The 23761-nt window shown below is 49.7% G+C and overlaps 1 protein-coding gene across 1 annotated transcript; it reads right to left on the reverse strand.

Annotated features, from left to right (window-relative positions):
* Positions 1-18674: 18674 nt before the first annotated feature.
* TRH (thyrotropin releasing hormone) lies at positions 18675-21830 on the reverse strand. Its single transcript, XM_036073626.2, has 3 exons — positions 21725-21830; positions 20508-20729; positions 18675-19830 (listed from the first exon to the last, which is right to left on the reverse strand). The coding sequence occupies exons 2-3, from the start codon at positions 20719-20721 to the stop codon at positions 19316-19318; spliced, it is 729 nt and encodes a 242-aa protein (XP_035929519.2). The 5' UTR covers positions 20722-20729; positions 21725-21830; the 3' UTR covers positions 18675-19315.
* Positions 21831-23761: the final 1931 nt, after the last annotated feature.

Here is a 23761-nt window from a genome sequence, read left to right on the forward strand (position 1 = left end):
GGTTCTTTGAGAAACAGGCACCAATATGGCATTAGTCATGAAAGAGATTTTTTGGGGAAAATACCTGTGAAGGAAAACAAGGAAGGAACTAGAATAAGATCACCAGATTTAGTAGACAAAAATATAGGACATCTAGTTCAATTCAAATGTCAGATAAACAATGAACACTTTTCTAGTATAAGTATTTCATATGCAATATAACTGATGCATCCTTATATTTAAAAAGTATTCATTGGGGCGCCTGGGTGGCTCAGTTGTTAAGCATCTGCCTTCGGCTCAGGTCATGATCCCAGGGTCCTGGGATCGAGCCCCACATCGGGCTCCCTGCTCGGCAGGAAGCCTGCTTCTCCCTCTCCCACTCCCCCTGCTTGTGTTCCCTCTCTCACTGTGTCTCTCTCTGTCAAATAAATAAATAAAATCTTTAAAAAATAAAAATAAAAAATATTCATTGTTTGCCAGATGGTATAAATGTAATTGGGCATCCAGTACCTCATCTGCAGACAAACTGAGTCACCAGACCATGATGCAGGTCTGACCCCTTCTAGCTATTGTTAGGAAAAGTATAATATATATAAATGAAACCTAGTCATGAGACCCTTCAGATGTATATCAGTGTTCCATAAGCTTGGGTGATGATTATCAACATATATCTTGGTGGGGTAGAGATAAAGGAAGTTTCCAAAGGAATTTTTTTTTAAAGATTTTATTTATTTATTTATTTGTCAGAGAGAGAGAAAGAGCACAAATAGGGGGAGCGGCAGGCAGAGCAAGAGGGAGAAGCAGGCTCCCCGCTGAGCAGGGAGCTTGACAAGGGGCTCGATCCCAGGACCCTGGGATCATGACCGGAGCCGAAGGCAGACGCTTAATGACTGAGCCACTCAGGCGCCCCTCCAAAGGAATTTTTTTAAAAAGATTTCATTTATTTATTTGAGAGAGAGAGAGAGAGCACGGATAGGCAGAGGGGGAGGAAGAGCAAGAAAGAATCTGAAGCAGACTCCACACTGAGCACAGAGCCCGATGCGGGTCTTGATCTCACACTCCTGAGATATGACCTGAGCCAAAGTCAAGAGTCCGATGTTTAACCAACTGAGCCACCGAGGTGCCCCTCCAAAGAAATTTTTATTTGTTAAAGAAGACTCACAGGATCCTGGAAGTCAGGATAATGTTAAGCTAAGATTGCCTTTTGCCCTAAGTAAAGTATTAACATGGAGACAGCTGAGCTCCTAGAGGAAGGTCACTCTGTCTCAAGGACTTGTCAATGGGCTGTAGGTACTAAAGAAATTTAACTGTTTCTTTTGCTTGTGTTTCCGCATCACCACCACCTCCTTTGCCTACGGGCTCTTATACCCTGGGCCACGAGCCCTCTGCCCTAATCCCCCCAGGGCTGGGTACCATACAACTGGAGACAGCCCCTATTGTCCCAGAGCCTGCTGGAATTATTCAACCAGCTTACCCTGCCTTCCCCATTCCTTTCCACAGAAACCATGATAAAGTCTCCTGCCTACCTCTTTCTCCTGCTCCTTCTCCCTCCTGACAGACTCAGGTGGGTTACCACACAGCCCTGTGGCTTTGCCTGCCCCTTCCTCTTGGGAGAGCTGTAACAAACTATCTTTTTCTTGTTTTTTTTAAGTAGGTGCCACACCCAGTGGAGCCCAACATGGGGCTTGAACTCACGACCCTGAGATCCTGACCTGAGCTGAAATCAAGAGTTGGATGCTTAACTGACTGAGCCACCCAGGTGCCCCGCAAACTATCTTTTCAATGGCGGTCCTTCTCCCTCTGTTGGCCTCACCATACCTGGATAATAATACATTCTACATTTTAAAGCATTTTAAAGCATTCCGATACGGGGAATCCCATGTATGGGATGTGGGACTGGAAGTCCAGTTCCCTCTGGTGCAGTGCATCCCGAGAGGGTCCGTGTGGAATGGACGTACCCCACGAGCAGCCCACGAGGATTTTCATGAAGCCGTGGCCACACTGCCCTTAACACATCTCCTTACCTCCCCTGCGTCCTTCCTCACCCTCGCTGGCAATGCCCTGGGCCATCTGCCTCCAAACTGTGAACTGTGGCACCTCCTCAGAGGGGTGCTGAGAGGTGCGGAGTTATAAAAGGAGACTCCGATTTTTGCTCTATATATCTGTATGTTACATGATTTTTTAAATGATGTATTAATCTGTTACTTCAGTAAATCTAAAATATTAAAAATGGGGTGCCTGGGTGGCTCAGTGGGTTAGGCGTCCGCCTGTGGCTCAGGTCATGATCCCGGGGTCCTGGGGTCCTGGGATCCAGCCCCGGGTGGGACTCCCTGCTCAGCGGGGAGTCTGCTTCTCCCTCTGCCTCTGCCCCTCCCCCCGCTTGTGCGCTTGCTCTCTCTCTTTCTCTCGCAAAAATAAATAAATAAATAAAATCTTCAAAGAGTTAACTTAAAAAAATATATATTAAAAATGATGATAGGGGCGCCTGGGTGGCTCAGTTGGTTAGGCGACTGCCTTCGGCTCAGGTCATGATCCTGGAGTCCCGGGATCGAGTCCCATATCGGGCTCCCTGCTCAGCAGGGGGTCTGCTTCTCCCTCTGCCCTCTTCCCTCTCGTGCTCTCTGTCTCTCATTCTCTCTCTCAAATAAATAAATAAAATCTTAAAAAAAAAAAAATGATGATAGGCTGGGGGGCGAGAGGAGAGGCATGTTAAGGCAGCAACTGTGTGGGCTGGCAGCAGGGGGCGGCAAGTGCTGTCTTTTGCTGTCTTGTCATCAGTCTCGAAGCTTTGCTCTGAGAGAAGCCGGGCCTGGTGCTGGTGGCGGGGAAGGAGGCCTCTTGCTCCCAGACGTGTGGGCACTTGTCTTTGATGCCTCCTCCAGCGCACTCAGCTCCTGACATGTTCCTCTTCCTCCTCCCCAGCGGGCTTCAGGAGCCTTTCATCAACGACAGGTACAGGTACGGGGCTCATTTGTCTCTGCCCCTGCCCTGCCCCCACTCGGTCTGAATCTCCAGGGGCTAGATGCTTCTATGACAGCGGCCGCTCAGAAAAGCAGCTCGCAAGGGACTATCCAGGAAGCGAGTCCCCAGTCATACCATTAGCTCTAATACTGGGTTCACATACTGGTTCTCTCACGGAATTGCTGTGTGATCTTCGGCAAATTGCTTAATCTCGAGCCTCGGTTTCTTCATATTTAAAACGAATAAAATAGTATCTATCTCATAAAGTTGTCTGGTTTTGAATATATCTGAGACACTGAACATAATCCTCCAAGTAAATGTTCATTTTCAGGCATCAAATTTTGTCATTACTAATCTCTCCATTCATTCATTTTCTAAACTAACGTTTATTGAATGCCTACTGTGTGCCTGGCCCTGCGCTAGTTTCCAGAGCTGTAAAACAGAGATAAAATACCTGTCCTTTATGTATCACAGGCTGGTTTGGAGCCGGTGACAGCAAGAAAGAGTTGGGTTAGACACCAAGAAGAACTTCCCAAAATGAAAGAGGCCTGGATTCTAGAAGTAGAGGGAGGAGGATTGAGGGAAACAACTTTTCTAATGGGAGGAGAAACTAATTCAGAAAACATTTGGACTCCTAAGACCTTCACGGCTTCCTGAGCCACACTGGTGGGGAGCTGGCCAAGAGAAGAGAAAAAAGAAGTATTTTTCCCAGGCAACATTTGGTGTCTGCAAGGAGCCACATGAAATTTACAATATATTCCTGAAGAGGCAGATGACCAGTAGTTTGATCCTCAAGCTCAGCAGGCCCCAGCCTGGCAGGATTGGATGGAAGAGAGGCTGATGAGAAGTAAATGAGACAAGTGCTGAGATTTCTTCTTTGCCAATAAAAGAAATTTGAAATTGGGCAAGTGTCTCCAGGAAGTGGGAGAAGGGGATGTGATGGGGAAAAGTCTCATCTGTAACAACTCCATTAGCTGAAGGCACCCTGGGGAGCCAGCCACTCAGCCCAGGCCTCTCCCTTCTGCCGCAGGTGCTGGAGTTGGGGCCACGTGGCAGTTAATAATGTAACAAGGTGCTTCAAGTGCAGAAATCTAGCATGGTGTCAGACGACGGGATTAGACTAGGGGTTTTCAAAGGGGAGCATCAGCATTCCCTGGAGGGCCTTCTACAACACGAAGTGCTGGGCCCCACTCCCAGAGTTTTTGATTTTGTAGTTCTGGAGGTGGGGCCTGAGAATTAACATTGCTCCCAAGTTTCCAGATGATGCTGGACTACACTTTGAGATGCACTGCTCTGCAGAACCCCAGGATTCTGGGGCCAGGGCCATCCAGCTCTGGTGCGTGTGAGCCCAGAGGAGCTGCCTGACACAGTGTGGAAGGAAGTCCCAGAAGGCTTCCTGGAGGAGCAAGTACTGAGTTGAGTTTGAAGCTGGGATTGTCCAAGTCAAAAGGACAGGCAGGAAGAATTCCAGGCAAGGGCGCCTGGGTGGCTCAGTCAGTTAAGCGACTGCCTTCGGCTCAGGTCATGATCCCAGGGTCCTGGGATCGAGCCCCGCATCGGGCTCCCTGCTCTGCGGGAAGACTTCTTCTCCCTCTCCCACTCCCCCTGCTGTGTTCCCTCTCTCGCTGTGTCTCTCTCTGTCAAATAAGTAAATAAAATCTTTAAAAAATAAAAAAATAAAAAAATAAAGAATTCCAGGCAAAACAGTATTGTGTGGACTAAGATAGAAAGTCCGTACAGTGTGACTGGATGAGGGCAAGAGAAGGGAGCCAAGACAGGAGCAATGGGCCACTTCCAGATCACAATGGGCTGGGGAACATTACTAAGGTGTGAGCAAGAGAATGATGCGACCAAAGCTGAGTTTTGAAATGATTTCTCTGCAAGGTAGGGGAGCGGTGGGTCAGCTATGGTTATTTACCTCCTCCTTATAGATGAGGAACCTGGGGTGCAGAGAGTAGAAATGATTTGCCTGACCCTTGGCTCAAAAGCTGAAGGTGGAGCCAGGTCCCACCCTGGTTTGCTTGACACCAAATGGGCACTTCTGCCTACCACCCAGTATGGGCTGGGAGCAGGGAGAGCGGGGCGGGGGGGGGCACTAATCCTGGCTCTGCCTCCAGCTCACCGGGGCCTCTTGTTCGGATCCACCTTCTCTTGGCCACTAGGAGGAACAATGAGTAAACACGGAGTTTGTTGTAAATACAGCTTTAAGGGTGGTACGATGGCAGCTACGGAAAAGGGCTGGGGTCTGGGGCAAGGGAATCATGGGGGTGGGTGGGAGGGCTGGTGCCAACCCACAGGGCCGAAGTCGCTGCTCTGTGCTGACAATGACATCAGAAGTGCGATGTTCCCTGAGTCATCAGGCTCAGACACAAAGGGGCAGTAGCCCCTGTGCTACGCCCCCCACCCCCCCAGCTGCCACTTCCCTCTGCTCGCATGAAAAGCATTCTCCGCACAGGCGACACCAGCCCCACTTGCTGGCTCTGCTCTCAGCAGGCACTAATGAGGCATTTGGAGAGCCCAGAGGTCACAGAGACCCAGGGCCTTGGGGGAGAGATGATAAAGGGGGAACTCAACATGGCAAGATCAGGCAGCAGCCACCCTGACCCCACAGAAGAAGCAATTACACAGTACTTCCCCGGGGGCCCTTATGAAGGCAAGATGTGTACATTTATCATGATTTCCCCACCCCAGCTCCTTTTATTCCCAAACTCTGGTTCTTGACCCTCCTGGATCACAGACCCCTTTGAGAATTTGATGAAAGCTGGAAACTCTTTCCTAACAAAAATTAAATGCAAACTAATGAGGTGATCATCCCAAAAGCTGACATTTATGAATAAGTCACTGTGTGCCAGGCACTGAGTTAAATGGTTTACATGCTTTATCTCATTTAACCTTCATGATACCCTAGGTTTGACATCTCCACTTAGTAGGTGGGGGAATTAAGATACAGAGAGGCTGTTAGGTGTTGGAGGCCACACAGCTAAGTTGGTGGTTGAGCTCAGACTCAGACCCAGGTCTGTTTGACTCCAAAGCCTGGCTTTTAACCAGCTCATTCTACCATACATATATACGAGCATAACCGAAGGCAATTTCAGGACATGATAAGCCCACAAAGGACCTGAAAAGCATCCTTCCTGAGTGCTAGGGACATAATTGATCTCACAGTTCAGTGGGGGACAGACATGCTCCCTGGTGATCAGTGGTATGAAGGCGGAGCTGGAAGCATAGAGGAAGGTCAGTCAACACAACCAGGGGTATTAGGAAGGACATCCCAAAGGTAGTAATGTTGTTAAGTCACAGAGTATTAAATGATAAATGGGTAAGGGCATTCCTGGCAGACAGGATAATGGGTGCAAAGATGTAGAGGCAGGGAATAATGTGGCATGTTTGGGGACAGTGAACACTTAAGAGAAGTGACAGCAAAAGGTGGGGAGCATGAGAGTTAGGAGCTGGCTGATGATGAGGCTGAAATGTTATGTCCTATAGCAGTTAGAATGCTTTGGCCACAAGTAACGGAAACCCCAACCAGAAGTGGTTTAAACAATGAGCCAATTTTATTACCCCACATAACAAGATGTCCAGAGGTGAGGTGGCTCCAGGGTTGGTTAATTCTGCAAGGCTCAATGACATTGTCAGGGAGTCAGATCTCTCTTTCTGCTCTGCCATCTCCCGTAGGTGGACTTCCATCTCAGGCTTGCGCCCTCATGGTCACAAAATGGCTACCAGAGTTCCAGATATCCCTTAGGACCATTATGACATTAAGTAGAAAAAGAAGGATTATTTTTTTCCCACGGTGCCTTGTTTATCAGCAAGGAAACCTTTCCCCAAGGCCCCCACCTTTCCCCCATTGACATTCCATATTTCACTGAGTGACACAGACCCCCCTAAACAGATCACTGGCAAGAGAATGTAATGTCCACGATTGGCTTAGATCCATCAAGAGTCACCTCTTGGGAGACGCATGGCCGCATGATACCTGAACAAAACCCAGAAGAAATAGAAGAAATGCCTGTTGAGGGGCGCCTGGGTGGCTCAGTGGTTAAGCGTCTGCCTTTGGCTCCGGTCATGATTCCAGGGTCCTGGGATGGAGCCCCGCATCGGGCTCCCTGCTCGGCGGGAAGCCTGCTTCTCCCTCTCCCACTCCCCCTGCTTGTGTTCCCTCTCTCTGTCAAATAAATAAATAAAATCTTTAAAAAAAGAGAAGAAGAAGAAGAAATGCCTGTTAAAAAGACAACTAACAGTGTCTGCCACAGATTCTGAACATGAAAAGCCTTTATCGTGAAGGAAATGAGGAGTCATCAGGGGTTTTAAGCAGGGAGATATAATGAAGTTCGTGTTTTTAAAAGATCACCCTGATGGCCAGAAAGATGGATTTTCAGAAGTCAGGAGAAGCAATGAGGAAATAGCAACAACAATAGACCAAGTAAAAGAGGTGAAAAGCTGCCCTAGATTGAGGAAAAGATGCATTTCTAAGATGTTTGTCAATCGTATTTTTAATTTCCAAGTTTTTCCTTGTTCCCTGATTGTTCCATTTCTATATCATCTTATGCCTGTCTTATGGATGCTGTATTTTATCTTATCTCTCTGAGGATAACAATTAGAGAGTTCTTTTCTTTCTCTCTCTCTCTCTTTTTTTTAAACATCCTTTTCTGTTTTCAGGATTATCTCTGTTCTCTCTGGGGTCATTTTTTCTGTTTTGTTTTGTTTTGTTTTGCTTATCTTGGTCTCTTGTGTAGGTTGCAAGTTCTCCTGAAATATTTAGATCATCCTTGATCATTCAGGAAGGCGAGGAACTAACCACATGTGTCCAATCAACTATCTTCAACCAGAAATCTCCTGAGATATTTAAAATATAGAATCAATAGGAGTTCCTGTGTCAGAGGGAAGCAGATACCCAAGCTCTGAACAGAGAAGCATCCACGTTATCTTTCAAAATGAGCTTGAGAGTTAATACTAATTTTAGCCTGGTGCCTGACCTTCTCAACGAAGCCCTTTAGATAGGATCTCAAACACACCACAAGACCTAATGAGCCACATAAAGAGAGACAGCCCATTCTTGTTGACTGTACCTCTAGGAACGTCTCCCTCGGTTGCGACTCATTAAGAAACTGTGTCTCCACAGTGGTAGAATCTCCTAGAAGTTAAGCACATGATGTTAGGAAGACAGGAGTCATAGGCCATCCATGGGCTGCTTACCCGACCTTGGACAAGTTACCTAATGCCCCTGAGCCTCAGTTTCCCCATCTGTAAAATGGGATAACTGTAGTACCTATATTGCAAAGCTGTTTGTGAGGATAAAATGAAGCAATGCATGTGATGTGTTTAGTGTGGGCACTTGGCATTGCAAGTGATCAATAAATGCAAGCTATTTCTATTATTGTGGTTAATTTAAGCAGCACCTCTCATTGAGAAGGCAAGTCAGGCCCTTTGTCTGGTTCTCGGTTCCAGCTGTGGCCACAAGAGGAGGGGAAGGGCCAGGAGAAGGAGACCGGTCTCTGGCCAGAGGCTGCCCTGGGCTTGGGTTTGAGAGGCTCACATAGGTGCAGGAGCCAGAATGGGGGGGGGGGGGGGACAGGGGGGAGGCTGTGCTTCGAATCAACGCCAAGTGAGAGTAGAGAAGGCTGCTGGGAGGGCAAGATGGAGGTAGAATGTAAATCTCAAACGGAAATTCGATTCTGGACTCTGTCAACACAATCTATAGTGTAGCGGTGAAAAGCCTGAGTTTTGAGGTCATACAGAACTTTTCATCTTGGCTTAGCAACTCACTAGCTATGTGATCCTTGGCAAGTGTCTTTGCTTCTCTGAATCTCAGTTTCCTCATCTGTAAAATGAGAATAATAGCAGAACTTACCTGATAAAATCACTGTGGGGATTCCATGTGATAACATGCAAAGTTCTGAGTTCCATGAGCAGCACACAGCGAGTGCTCAGAAAATGTAGCTGCTGTAACAATAATTTAAAAAAAGATAATCATTTTCCTTTGGTATCAATGGGCCTAAGGGGGTTATTAAAGTCTCCCATGATTCTGTAAGCCAGACTGGCTTCTGTCTCCACTATGGTATTAATACTGTGACTACTAAAGGCCCTGGCAGGAAACAGCCACCCACTGCAAGAGAGAGAGAGATAAATGAGGGGACTTTTTATCACAGAGAGGGCAGGGTGAAGAGAAGCACACAAGATAGTGTGGCACCCCGAGGTGAGCGACAGCGGGGCGTCGTTACCACCCTGTGGCCTGCAGGGGCAAGGGGAGGACCGTGTTTCCAGAACCCATGGAGAGCAGGAGCAGTCAGGGCAGGCTGCCCCACAGGAGCTGTGGTCGCAGTAGGAATGAAGCCAAAACCACAGCAGGGAAGGAGAGGAGCAGAAGTATCCCAACCTTCCTCTCTCCCTCCCTCCGACCTCCTGAACCACACCAGAATCTGGAGGGAGAGGGAACCCACGTGGGGCAGTCTGCAGAGATCAGCCAGCCGGATGCAGGTGGGACAGAGAACAGGTAGGGAGCACAAACAGGTGATAACACGAAGGACAAGGGAGTCAGTACCTGGAGTTCATCAAGCGACAGCCAGGGATAGAGAATAGGGCCCTGCTGGGCCTTAAGAAACGTTGGTTGGAAATGTTGACAAGAGCAGTTATGATTTTGAAGGAAGGGGTGACAGGGAAACTATACTACATGGGGACTGGAGCTGCCCCAACATTGCTCTCTAACCTGGGCAGTGACCCAGGGAAGTATTTGGCAGGAGGTAGGGCGGGAGAAAGGAAGGAGTATTCCCCACTCAAAAACATGTTAAGGGTGCCTGGGTGGCTCAGTCGTTAAGTGTCTGCCTTCGGCTCAGGTCGTGATCCCAGGGTCCTGGGATTGAGCCCCACATCGGGCTCCCTGCACCGCGGGGAAGCCTGCTTCTCCCTCTCCTACTCCACCTGCTTGTGTTCCCTCTCTCGCTATGTCTCTCTCTGTCAAATAAATAAATAAAATGTTTAAAAAAAAAAACATGTTAAAATAGTGCAACATTATAGATTGTGTTAAAATGTGTTGTGTTGTATAGGAAGAAACACAAATGACTAGGAAAAAAATGGAATTTATCGGTTCGTGTAACTGAAAGGCTGAGGGTATAAGGTATGGCTGGATCCAGGTGCTCAAAGTCACCAGACATCTGTCTCTGTGTCTCCATCTCTTGCTGTCTTCTTGTGGGCTTCCTTCTCAACAAGGCTCTTCCTCAGCAGTGGCAAGATGGCCTCCAGCAGCTCCAGGCTAACGGTCTACCAGTTTAGCAACCAGTGAGAGGAAAGAAAGAGCCTCCTGCCAATAATTCCGGCAGAAGTCCTGGAGCTGACTCTCACAGGCCTGGGTTGGCCTACCCCTGAGCCAATCACTGTGGCGGAGTGGGGAGGAGGGGCCGAGTCCAGCTCAGAGCTGGGGAGTAAGGAGGCACCCTCCTGGCTGTGTGACCCAGGCAAGGCACTGCATCTCTCTGTGCAGAAATGTACTTGTCATGGGGAACTTGGGATGATGCCAACAAAACAGGCAAGTCCTTCACTCAGTGCAGGCGCTCCCCTGTAAGTATAAGCAATACTTCCTGGAGGTGAAGAGATTCTCACTCTTCCTCTCCCTCGGCCCTTCTCCCCTGTCCGTGCACCGGTGTGCACTCATGCACTTTTTTTCTCTCTCTGTCTCTCTCCCTCTAAAAAAGAAAAAAAAGTATTGAGGACCCCCAAAGAATTTTTGATTACATGGATTATATCTACCGATATTTCCTATATTAGAAATTAAACTGAGAATTTTTAAATGTTTATTTGCTCACTTAAAAATACCTAATAAATCCATTATGTGTTAACATAAATAAAACGTTTATGGAAAATACAGTTTTCAAATAAAAACAATTTACTGAGAAGAGTGACACTGGTTTACATTTTTATGCATTTTTTTTTAAAGATTTTATTTATTTATTTGACGGAGAGAGACACAGCAAGAGAGGGAACACAAGCAGGGGGAGTGGGAGAGGGAGAAGCAGGCTTCCCGCAGAGAAGGGAGCCCAATGCGGGGCTTGATCCCAGGACCTTGGGATCATGACCTGAGCCAAAGGCAGTCGCTTAACGACTGAGCCACCCAGGCGCCCCTATGCACTTTTTAAATGTCTGACTTAATAGAAAACAACTGGATTCTCTTATCTGCTCCTGCATTTAATCAACAGATTAAATTTTGGTTGAAGTATAAGAAGATAACCTGGCCTCACACAGATACGTAGTTAGGAAAGTGACAGCCTCGTAGATCCCCTGCAAGGGTCTTAGAACCCTAGGGGTCTTCAGAGCTGCTATATATGATGCATGAGAGTCAGCCTCTCTATAGCTGTTCAGCTTGGAAGCAGACTGTCGGCATGTAAATCTCAGATAAGTGGGCAAATCGCCTGACCTCTGTGACTCAGTTTCCTCCTAGAGAGGGTTAAATAACTTGTTTCCTGTGGAGTGGTTTGAGCAGTGCTTGGCACATGGTAAGTGCTAATAAGCACTAACTGTTATTACTAGCTCAGAGCCTGGCACTAGGAGGGCTCCCCTTTTTGCCTAGGTTGGGCATCCCCTCCAAGATCATGTTCAACCTCCCAAGAATGGCCTGGACTTCCATGTTCTCCAGGACCACTCTGAGCCCCTGTGCCCCTCCCACGGGAGACCCGGCCGAGCCCAGCACGTGCCTGTGCCATCTCTTTGGCCACAGGCTCAAAGCAGCCTCCCCCACGTGTGCCTGCCCGCCTCTGGCACGGTGGACCAGTTGTACCTGCGATGATGCCAGGAGGCTCTCCTCCCCAGCAGCTGGCAATTAGGAAGTCCCTCTCCATAATGGACAAGACGTAATCAGCCTGCTGATAATTACCAAGCCCAGAACGTGGCTGCAATTCAGGAAAGATGATCCCTGAAGACTAGAGCCACTTAAATCCTGGCATTGACCATGGGTCCCCTTGGTAACCTGTAACTCAGCACAATTCAGCCACTGAGCTAATTGATGTTCTCCAAGGCAGTCAGCTCGCACTCGGGCAATCGAAATGGGCTCTAATTGCCAACATCCTTCAGGTAAGACGCTCCACGTGTCCTCTTGCCACCCAAGAGGCCCAAGCAGGAACTGAATCTCTCGGCAAACCAGTCCTCTGATTGCATTTAATTAATCAAAATAAGGTTCGAAGAAAGAATTAATTAGAAGACCATATTGGAGGAAGTCATGATATTAAGATGTTTCCCAGCAAAGCAGGACGGGCAGCTTCGCTGAATTCATGAGAGGCAGCTCCTTGAAGAAACAGTCCCCAGCTTTTCAAAGCTGCCTGAGCAAGCAACAGCAGGGGGAGAGAAAGGACAGCTGGAATTGCAGTCTTACAGAACCCGGGTGATCCCGGTCGCGCCATCCACGTAAGACGTGTGGCCTGGGCAAGTCGCTTCACCTCTGAGCCAAGTGTTTCTCATCCATAAAGTGGGGGCAGAAATGGTGGGTGGAACGTGCCTTCCACAGGGCCCTGTACATAGTAGGATCTTGGTGACACAGTGCAGAGAGCCCTTTTGTGTCCTCCAAAGTGTTTTAAAAGGTAGAGTAATTGGGTAGATGTTACACTGGGTTGCAACATAGGCTCTCAGCTCCGTGGCCCACTTTGGGGCCGGGTTCACTGGTTTGTGGTGACTGCACGGCATCCTACAACATTTGGGTTTGCCTCCCACCTTACCCTTGGGCTGGTCTCAAATCCCAGATCCACCTTTGCACGTGTGGCCTTCGTTCATATTCAACAAACGTTTGCCGAGCACTCGCTCTGCACCTGGCACTCTCCTAGGTGCTGGGGTTGCGGGAGTGGTCCCTGCTTCACGGAGCACAGATTGTGGTGAAGGAGGAGCCTCTTATGAAAAAAAAATCATCAAGAAGACTGTGGCAGGTGCTCCTGGTACCTCACCTCATCCCCTCAGCTCTCACCTTCACAGGACACATAATGGCTTCCTGAGATTCTTCACACAATGGCCTCCTTCTTGCGGTCAGCACATAGGGCAAGCTGGAAGCACCAGGGAGTTAACATCCCCAGGAGCAGCCCACAGCCCCTGATCAAAGGGAATCCTCGGAAAATCTCTACCTTCCTCACTCCATTGAGTGGGACAACTCTGAGGCCTGTCTAAGTTTCCCAAGGAAAACGTGCTCACTAATGCATTCCACATGCCACTTCCCTCTCTTCTCCCAAACACTCCCCAACTCCCGGACCACTTCCTGGGAACAGCCTCCAAGGAAACCACTTGGACTCAAGTCCTTGTCTAGGGGTCTGGTGCTGGGGGCACCCAGCCTGAGACAGATATAATTACAAACTGTTATAGCTGTAAGGCAGGGGCAGGAGGGATGCAGTGCCACATCCCGACAAAGTGTTGTCTGAAGTAACAGTTAAGGAGGAGTAGGAGTTACTTAGTGTGAATCATCAGAGTTCAACGAACAAACTGAAACCATTCTGGAAATGTTAAGCGAAAAGAGTTAACACAGCAGGCCTGGCATTCGGCTCCTGGGACTGCTGTGGCCTCGCGGGTGTATCCGAATCCATCCGTTGCAATTAGACGTGTGTCCTGATTGGCTGATGCCTGTCGTGGACCAGTTGTTGATTATTATTTTTTAAGATATTTATCCATTTGACAGAGAGAGAGAGCGTGTGCGCGCACAAGCAGGGGGAGCAGCAGGCAGAGGCAGAGGGAGAAGCAGGCTTCCCGCCGAGCAGGGAGCCCGATGCGGGGCTCAATCCCAGGACCCTGGGATCATGACCGGAGCCAAAGGCAGACGTTTAACTGACTGAGCCACCCAGGGGCCCCCCAGTTGTTGAATATTTTGAGAATCACTCTTGGAATTAGGTGTTTATGAAAAGGGCTTGAGGAACAGGCTTGCAGAGTGATACACAGAAGCGACCTGCCAGGGAAGCTGTTTCCTCTGTTTCCAATCAGGAAGGTGGGAGATGAAGAGGCCACCATTGGGATTATTGAGTTTAAGAACTCACTACTTGGAGCACCAGTCAGCAATAAAAAGGAACAAACTGCTAAAACATGCTGCATCATGGATGAAACTCAAAAAGGTGTTAACGGGTGGACGCCAGGCACAAGAAACCACATATTGTATGATTCTATATGTATAAAGTGCCTAGAAAAGGCAGATTGATGGAGAAAAAGTAGATAAGTGGTTGCTTGGGGCTGACAGTATAGAAAGAGATTCATTGTAAAAGATATTATAACGGGGGTCTGAAAATGGTCAAAAATTTACTAAAAGTCATTGAATTGTATGCCTGCAATAGGTAAATTCTATGATATGTAAAATATACGCCTAATAAAGTTGTTTAAAAGGAAAAGGAAAAAAAAACATACTGGGGCACCTGGATGGATCAGTCTGTTGGGCGTCTGCCTTTGGCTTGGGTCGTGGTCTCAGGGTCTTGGGATCGAGCCCCACGTCGTCGGGCTACCTGCTCAGTGAGGAGTCTGCTTTTCCCTCTCCGTCTTCTCCTCCCCCTTGCTCATTCTCTGTTTCTCTCTCTCTCAATAAATAAATAAAATCTTAAAAAAGAAATACTTCTGGCCAGAAAGCTGCTATCAACAATTGACTCTAGATACTTCCAAAGCTGGGGTTTGGACCCTGGGAAGCTGTTGCAGAAATATCACACCTCACTATGGCCCTGCTTTTTCAGCACGAAGTCAAAGCAGCCTTCCAAATCTCACACGAGAGCATCCATGTGGAGAACTTACTGCACATCCAAGACTCTAGCTGCAAGGGAGTCTGGGAAATGTAGTCTTTGCTTTCCAACCTCCACAATGCTGGAAGACACACAGAAGGAAACACAGGGTGCTGGAGTGGAGGGGGGTGGGAGGGATGAGGTCGCTGGCTGATGGACATTGGGGAGGGTATGTGCTATGGTGAGCGCTGTGAATTGTGTAAGACTGATGAATCACAGACCTGTGTCCCTGAAACAAATAATACATTATATGTTAATTTAAAAATTAAAATAATAAAAAATTAAAAAAAAAAAAGAAGGGAACGCAGGGGCCTCTACACAGAGGGAATACCATGAACAAAGGCCCTGAGTTGTGTGCAGGTAACACAATAGAGGCCAACTGGGCAGGCCGTTGTGGCTGCGGTAAGGAATTTAGATTTTATCCTAGGTGAAATGAAAGCCACAGATAGGTCTTAAGCAAGGTGGTTGCCAAAATCAGATTTGCACTTTGAGAAGGTCCTTCTGGCTGTGTGTGGAGAGTAGGTTTGGGAGACAAGAGTGGAAGCCAAAGACTAGTGAGGACGCCACTGAAGTCTCCAGATGATGATGGCCAAGGATGATGGTGGCCAGGGTCGGAGTCGTGGCCCAGGAGCTAGAAGGAAGTGGTGGATTTGAGGAGATAAAATCTACAGAACATGGTAAAAATTCTATGTGGGTGATAGGGGAGGGGAAGCATAAAGACAACTCCCAAGTTTCAGATTCATGAACTTAGAGAAGCCACCTTATTTCTCTCTTGGTTTCCTTTTCTCTAAACTGGGGTATGACTATGATGGGTAATTCATTTGTTCAACAGATATTTACAAATCACCTACTGTGTGTCCAGCAATGCATATAAAAGTCCTTTTCCTAATGTCTGGCCCAAGAGGAAGTGCTCAGGAAAAATTTTTTTTTCTTTCATCCTTCAAAGCTCTAAAGTGCCCCTTCCCCCATGAAGGCTTCCCTGATTCCACCCCAAACCACCCTACTTCCTCACACATCTAAGCCATGACAGTCTGAGTCCCTGTGTGGGGACTGGACTGAACCAAAGCAGGGAGAGAGGGAGGACTGGATAAGGCACAAGGCCCGGATGAGGCACATGCCCTTCAGGGCTAGAGGATAGGGTGAGGGAGGAAAAGGAGGGTCCAAAATACCTCGGATTTCAAATGTTAGCAACTCCAAGAACACATCATTTCTTCCCACTAAGCCTTTGTTAATGCTCTTCTCTTCTGCCTGAAATGTCTTTCCTTTTATTTATCCTTTGACTCAGCGTGGATGCTTCCCCTCCGGGAAGGCTGCTTCACACAAGGACCCCTCGTCTGTGCTCTCCTTGCATGCTTTGCTCACCGACATCAACACTTCTCACACTGGGTGGCCATCATATGTTTGCTTGTCTGTCTCCCCACTGGATAGGGAGCCCCTTAAGGGCAGGGTCCCCCAGGAAGTCAAGCTGGGGAACTAAAATAGAAATGACCTAAAGCTTTCCACATCTACTCAATTAATATTTATTGACCACCTACTTCGTGCTGGGCCCTGATCTAAACAGCTCTGATGAAGGCAGATACATATGAGAAGGGAAAGATGGGAAGGATTTCAGTGGAGAGAGACCCAGGGAGGAGGCATCTGTGTTAGTCCGAATTGGCTAAGTTTGTTGGAGGAACAAATAAACCCTGAAATCTCAGTGACTTAATACAAGTTTGCTTGTATCAATACACTCAATACAAGTGATTTAATACACATGAGAAGTCTGATGTCGGGGCACAGTGTCTAACTTCCATCTGGTGACTCTGGGGTCCAGAATCCCTCCATCATGCATTCTGCCATCTCAACATGTGGCCTCTCAGGCTTCCAAGGCAGGAAGAAAAGGGCAAGGGAGGCTTATGGGCTCTAACTGCCTCAGCTAGGGACTGACACCTGTCTGCTCACAGCCCATTGGCCAGGGCTAGTCATGTGACTCCACCCCAAGTGCAGGGGAGGCTGGGAAATTTAGGGAAGCGCACCAAGCATCTCTGCCACAGCATCCTAGGCTGAGTGAAAGGCACATGTGCGAGAGCGGGAAGGAAAGGGGGTATTTGGGGGAGTAGCACATAGACTATCCTAAAGATAAAGCCCTAATTCCTGGCATGGACTCACAATAGAGCCCCAGTGACTGGTTTTTGGGTTTTGTTTTGTTTTTTAACTTTTTTGTATGTGCGATTAGAGAATGAAGGAAGGAAAGAATAAGTGGTTCTACAACGTTCAGTTTTGAATCCCTTCTTGTCCTGAGGCACTAGAGCTCAAAATGCCATTTACCAAGGATCTGCTTGGTGCCATGCACTGTGCTAGGACTGTACACATTATCACTCCGTCCCATTTAATCATTAGAACAACTCTGAGGGAGGGGTAGGGATTGCTGGGCCCATATTACAGATGAGAAGACTGAGGCTCAAACTAGTTTAATCATTTGCCCAGGGCTGAAGCCAATGCCCAGATCCTTTCCATCATGGTGCATTGGTACAATCACTCACAGGAGCAGGGGGAAAAGCTTTAAATGGCTGGGAGGGTGGTTTTCTCACACTCTTCAAGTCTTCCCCTATCTGAGGAGGTAACAACATCCCGCATATCAATCAAGTTTGGAAGCAAGAGAAGGTAGAGTATATCCTTGGTCAAGTGCTTCTCTTACCCACGCTCAACTGCAACTCAACTTTTTTCAACTGTAAATGGACATGGCAGCTGGCCTGGGGTGGTCATGGGCTTCACTGAGAAAGTGTCTATAAGCACTGAGCACCAAGGAAGGACTGCATAAATGGTCCATATTGACTCTGTTAGGGCACTCACCTCCGGAGGGGGACTGTGAGCAGAGGGAACGTTATTAGGGCCCCACTTGCCCTGATGGCAACAATGGGTGTTTTTAGACGGCCGAGTGGAGTGGAAAGTCAGATGAGGAGGAATGCCAGCCCTACACACTTCATGCATCCGGGGGCGGTACCCTGGTCTCTGTGTTGGTTCTCTCATCTGAAAGTGAGAAAAATCAGCAAATCCATCAAATGCTTAATATTTCAGAGGGCTTGGGGGAGTAATATTGAAAATATGGGTGTAAGTACATCTTACAAAGCCCAAGTCTCCCTCTGTCCTGACCACACCTGAACCACGAGCTCCCCAAGGGGAGGAGCTGGGGCTCAGACACCCTTCTAGCCCCCTTCATCCACTGCCCAAGAGGGTGACCAAAAGCTGTCTGCAGAAAAAACGAATAGCTCATCCATCCACCAAACAAATGGTGGCCTAATTTGGAGTCTAAGGCCTGAGGAAATTGGGAAGTTCAGTCTAAATCAGAGGTTGCAAACTGGCAGTGAGTAGGTCAAATTCAGCCTCAGACAAGTTACTTAACTTTTCTGTACCTTGGTTTCCTTATTAGGAAAATGGGCATAATAATAGTAATACCTAGAAGGACCGCTATGAAGATTAAAAGAATTAATATAGGGACATCCAGCTGGCTGTCAGTGGGGCTTGTGACTCTTGGTCTTGGGGTTGTTTGAGCCCCATGTTGGGTGTAGAGATTACTTAAAAAAATAAAATCTTAAAAAAAAATAAAAAGGTTATATGTGAAGTGCTCAGGACAGTGCCTGACACATGATAAATGTTGTTAATACATTGTTGTTATTGTTATTTGATTCACACAATGTTTTTGGATTTAAGTGTTTTCACTTAGCTGGCCTCTTCATTTTGCCGTAGTCCCCACCACTCCCTCTTGTCCTACACCCATCTTGCCTCCCTGCACAGGCCCAGAAGGCCCCTAGTTTGAGTCCCCAACGACAGCCTGGTCCTTTGTTCTCATTGTGGCTGCTGAATGACACAGGCTGTTGATTCCTGCCATCGAACCATGACAATTACAATCCCAGAGGCCTTGATGCCCTTTCTTAATAGAATCGGGGAGCTCTAATCTTGTCCCACTCAATGTTAAAAAGAGAAACCCCACACCAGCTGAGACAAAACTGCAACCACAGAGCTCCAAGATTATGCAGATGCATGTTTTATTATCATTCGGATGATTATCATGGACAGGGGGAAGACGCTAGAAGGTTATATACAAGTTCAGTTTTCAGGGCTGTTTCCATACGCCTGCACATATTTATTCCCACAGCCACCACACAGCACACCACGGGATGCCCCTCCCTGCAAAGCTTTGCCCAAGCACAGCACAGCCATGGGGCGGGGCTCTGCCCACCCACAAAAGGACACCCAAGAAAGGGAGGATAGAAACTGGATTTGGACATCACATCTTCAATCCCACCCTGACCTCACTGGCTGCTGGATCCGTAGTCACCCTGCTTCTCTCTGGGGATCGCTCAGAGGACACAGAAGGATCATTTTAGCCAGAGCTAAGGAAGGGGAGCAGCCTGAGGGGGTGCAGGGAGAGGGACTCTGGGATCTGCCCCCTTGCCAACAGTGGAAAGCGGAGTAATATGGGGTTTTAACTCAGAGGCTCGCTTTCTCATGTCCCTGAAGGGGGAGGGGGACAAGGCCAGGGACTTGGGTGTTGTATATGGGGGGGGGGCCTCAGGTGTACGGTCAGGGATCTAAGGAGGAGGGAAAGAGGACATCACAAAGGGATAGGGCCCACAGGGCTTAAGACATTCTTAGACTCTAAACTTCATAGGAAAGTGGGTTCACTCCTCCAGCGGCTCCCTGGCCCAGGATGCCCGCCGCCCAGGATGCTGCCGCTTCTCCTCGGCCCCCTGACTCCTGCTCAGGTCATCCACGAGCCCCAGCAGCAGCCTGGCTTGACCACAGGCTCCCCCGGGCCCACACGGGCCTCCCAGGGCCCTCTTGCCCGGATGCTGGCGTTTCTCGGGCATCGGCTCTCCCTCTTCCTCCTCCTCTTCCTTCTCCTTTGCCTCCCAGCTCCTCTGGGCCTTGGAATCCACCAGCCGTCTGCCTGGGTGCTGCCTCTTGGTGACAGTGTACCCCAGCCAGGAGGAGCGCCGGCCAGGATGCTGCCGCTTCTGCTGGGCTACATCGGACCATGCGACCACATCGTCCCGCCGGCCAGGGTGCTGCCGTTTGTGGGGGCCCACAGCCCCACCTTCTTCCTCCTCCTCTTCAACTCCTTCTTCTGCCGCCCCCTCCCTTTTGCCTGGATGCTGACGCTTGGAGAGCCAGTCCGGTTGAATGATCTGAGCCTCTGGGGAAGGAAAGAGACCAGTGAGGGACCCTCTGCCCCTGAGCCCCCCCTCCAACCTCGCTCCTAGTTAAGGCAGATTCCCCGCAGCACTCATCCAGAGTCACTGCCTTGCATAGCCTCTCAGAAATCGCAGACACACACACACGCAGACACACATGCACACGCACATGCGCACCCACACAGATGGTCAAAGGCCTTTGGTTTCAGTCCCAGCTCTGCCACTCCCTAGCTGTGTGACCATAAGCAACTCACTTAACTTCTCTGAGCCTCAGTTTTCTTCTGTGCAAAATGAGGGATAATAGCGTGGATCTAAGAGCTTGTTAGGAAGATCAGATAGTGTGATAATGTGTTTGAAGTGCTTAGAACAGTGCCTAGCATATATGCACCTAGTAAGTAGTAATTAAAACTGTCACCTACAGAGACTTTTTCTCTCTCCCCTGCACAGAATCTTCCCCACTGAAAGTCTGTTCTCTGTGAAACATTCCCAGGACCGACATGGAAGAGAAATCTGATCTCAGGAAAGGGTCAACTCATGATCCTGCTAAGGTTATGATCAAGAGTTTCTAAGCCTCTGGAAGGTAAGAGTTTGGATGACCAAATCCCTCCCCACCTCTGCGTCCTGGTTCCCCCCTGCCCTCTTCAGGTCCTCTGGTCGGAGGGACACGTCCGCCCCTCACCTGATTCTGGCTCGCCCTGGTTTCCTCGCAGCCGCTGGAGGTCTTCGCCGAGGAGTAGGAGGCGCTCCGCCTGGCGCAGGAGGTCGTCCAGACCCGCGTGCTCGGCGGCCATCGCTGCCTCCTGCTGGGCCACCTCAGGCTGTGCGCGACCTCCCGGAATACCAGCCACGGTCAGGGTCAACGCCATGGCCAGCAGCAACCAAGGGCCGGGCATCGCGGCGTCTGGAATTGGGAGGACAGAGAGAGAGAGCATAAGCGCGCCGCACCCCTCTCCCAACCCGCACCATCTTCCCCCCTTTTCTGTCCCAGCGGGTCCCTAAGCTGGGTAACAAACCGTTCAAACATCCTCCCACTGGCAGGACCACCTGCCACCTTAGGGTGGGGCGGGGGCAGCCTCGGGCTTTGGGTGTCCTCACCCATAGAGATGCTTGGAGTGACTGGCCGCGCGCCCAGTTCTGCCGCGCGAGCCTGGAAGCCGTGGGAACCCCATTGCCACCGCCACTCGTCAGTGTCACTGAGCGCAGGGCTGGCTCGCCAGGAGTGTAACCACCCAGAGCGCCCGGCCCGACGGCCACAATGCTAACTGACGCGTCGCAGGCTGACTCTTCCCTGCGCCACATTCTTGGTCCCACGCGCCTTTCCAACGTTCTAATTCCGATGTCAACGTTCCGAGTCCAAAGCTAAGATTCCGTTTCTAATGCTAAGATTCTATGGCCAAGCGAGGAAGCCAGTTCTAACTCTAAAATCCCCAATTTCAACGGTAAAATTGTTTCTAAGGTGGGACTGAGACTCTAAGGCTAAGATTCGAGTCCAACGCGAAAATCAGTTTCTAACATCTGGATTCGGATTCTAACTCCCAGGGCTCTGACGCCGGACTCCCTGACTGCCCGGTTCTGCCCCAACGTCCGGGCGCGGACCTACGCTGCCATCCAGGCAGCGGTGGGATGGCGAACTTTCCAAGGTGCCGCCGCTCGGCGCCGAGCAGCTCCAGAAGCCGGGACGTGAGTGCACAGGAGCGAACGCCTCCAGTGTGTCCGCGCCACCAGGTGCCCGCGCCGTGGAAGACCCGGGGGTGCGGACGCCACGCTCCCGGGAGGCGCTCGGGGGACAAAAGCCGCGGCTTCTCCCGGGGGCTCACCCGGTGGCGGGCGGAGAGGGCCCCCTTCCCAGTGCTCCCGGACGCCCCCTGCGTGGGGAGAAGGGACGGAGGTGGTTACCTGCCCGGCGAGAGCTCCGCGGGGCCGGTCCGAGATGCTGGGGGTCCGAGTTCGGAGTTTCGGAGTCCAGGGTCGGCGGGTCAGGAGGCCGGGAGCGTTCGCAGGACCCGGGAGTCGGCCGCCCGCTGCTCCGCGGCGCCGCTGCTTATATCCGCGCGGGGCTGCGGCGCGGGTGAGGTCAGCGGGGAGGGGTCGCGGCCGCCGGGAAGGGGCGCTGACGGCAGCCGACCCCGTGGGAGCCGGAAATCAGCGCCCCCGGAAATCTGCGGCGGGGGCGGCGGGGGCGGCGGAGACGGCGGGGCGCGAGCCCGAGGTGGGGCGGGGTGGGGGCGTGGTGCTGATGTCGGGTCGCGTCTGCTCCCAGCTCCGAAGGTTTGTTGTCGGAGAGAACGCTCCTGGAGGGGACACAGAGAAGCAGAGAGATGCTGAGACAATCACACAGTTGAAAAGAGACACACAGGAGAGAATAGGAGATAGAGACAGACTGAAAGAGGTACTCAGAGACAGAGCAGAGACACACGCACACACACACACACACACACACACAGAGCGAGAAGGAAAAAGAGAAGGGGGAGAGGACAGACGAAAAAAGTAGGGGACAAATGGGACCTGGGCTCTGATTCTGACCATGTCACCTCCAGCAAATTCCTCCTGCTCCCTGGACCTCAATTTTCTCATCTGTACAGTGGGAGAGAGGGACAGTTTTCAGAATTCCAAAACTGGTAGCCTGGGGCCCCCCACTAAGTCACAGATGGTTTCGTTGGACTCCCACAGTGATTTGAAAAAAAACTGAGTAACATTTAAACTCAGGTAAAAATTGGATTTATGGCTTCTCTTGAAAATCTCTTGAAAAAGAATGGATCCGCATTTCTTCCCAACAACAGCCAGCTGGAGCTGAGCGTGGTTGCCCCAGTCACCAAGGCAGGACATTGGATTTTGTGGCCCTTGGACCAGAAGTCTGTTGGGGCCCATCCCATCCAGGCAAAGGAGGAGAGGAGATGCAGGGAGGAGAAAAGCATAGGTGACAAGGACCTTGTCCCTCAATCAGTCCCCAAAATCACATTGGAAGAGAACACAGCCACATCTAGTCCTGAGCACAGCCTCCACCCTGAAACATTTAAGGGGCACCCACAGTGTGCCAGGCTCCTTGGTAAGTCCTAGAGACACAGAAGTTAGCCAGGCCCACTTAGAGGGAGCCACATTTTAGACAGAGGGAACGACGTCAGTGAAGGCATCTCCTACCTCTGGATGATCTCGACATTAGTCTGCTTCACCATGCAGTATGTCTTCAACCTCCCATTTTAGCTTAGCACCTGCTGAATGTCCCAAGCCCTGCTAGTGTTCTAGCAAGGGATTCCAGAAGTGTTTAATTATCACTCCTTTCTACCATATCACTGCATCTTCACATCACCTGGCAAGGTAAACAAGGTAGAGACTATTAGTCCCAATTCATATAGAGACAGAGAGGCTTGGGGAGTCAGAAGGACCTTGAAAATTAGAGGTGGAAGGGAACTTTCAGAACACCAGCTAGAGTCCTCTCCTCATTTTAGATGAGGAAGCTAAGGCTGATCGAGATGACCTGATCTGCTTCCTGACTCCCAGGCACCCCCGGAGTCAGAAAGTTGGCTGGGGTAGATTGCAGACCTGAAACCCCAGGCTTGATCTCCCAGCCAGACTCCAGGATTTGAAGAATTGCTCTCCTAACTGAGCATTAAAACAGACAGTCAGACCTGTTTTCTTTCATATATAAGGAAAAGGTGTAAATTGATAGAATCTCTGTGGGTGGCAACCTGAAAATTTAACACGTGCATACCTTCCACAAGACCTCCTGCAGATACCCATACCTGTGCATGAGGATGTACACACAGGGTATTTGGTGCAGCAGGGTTTCTAGAAGCCGGAACTGGAAACAGCCTGTCATGAGGGGTCTGCTTAACTCAACTAGGACACATCCAAAACTATGGGTACTGTTCTGACTTGGAAGCATGAGGCGGTTCCCTATGTATGGATGTGGAGTAAGCTCCAGGATATATTGTT

The sequence above is a fragment of the Halichoerus grypus genome, chromosome 1, assembly GCF_964656455.1.
Source record: "Halichoerus grypus chromosome 1, mHalGry1.hap1.1, whole genome shotgun sequence".
In the NCBI taxonomy this organism is placed as follows: Eukaryota; Metazoa; Chordata; class Mammalia; order Carnivora; family Phocidae; genus Halichoerus; species Halichoerus grypus.

Bases quoted from the DNA above. Each gene is read 5' to 3' on its own strand.
- TRH (XM_036073626.2), bottom strand. From the start codon at position 20,721: ATGCCCGGCCCTTGGTTGCTGCTGGCCATGGCGTTGACCCTGACCGTG. The intron at 19,831-20,507 runs GTGAGGGGCGGA...TTCCTTCCCCAG, and splicing joins CCAGGGCGAGCCAGAATCAG to AGGCTCAGATCATTCAACCG.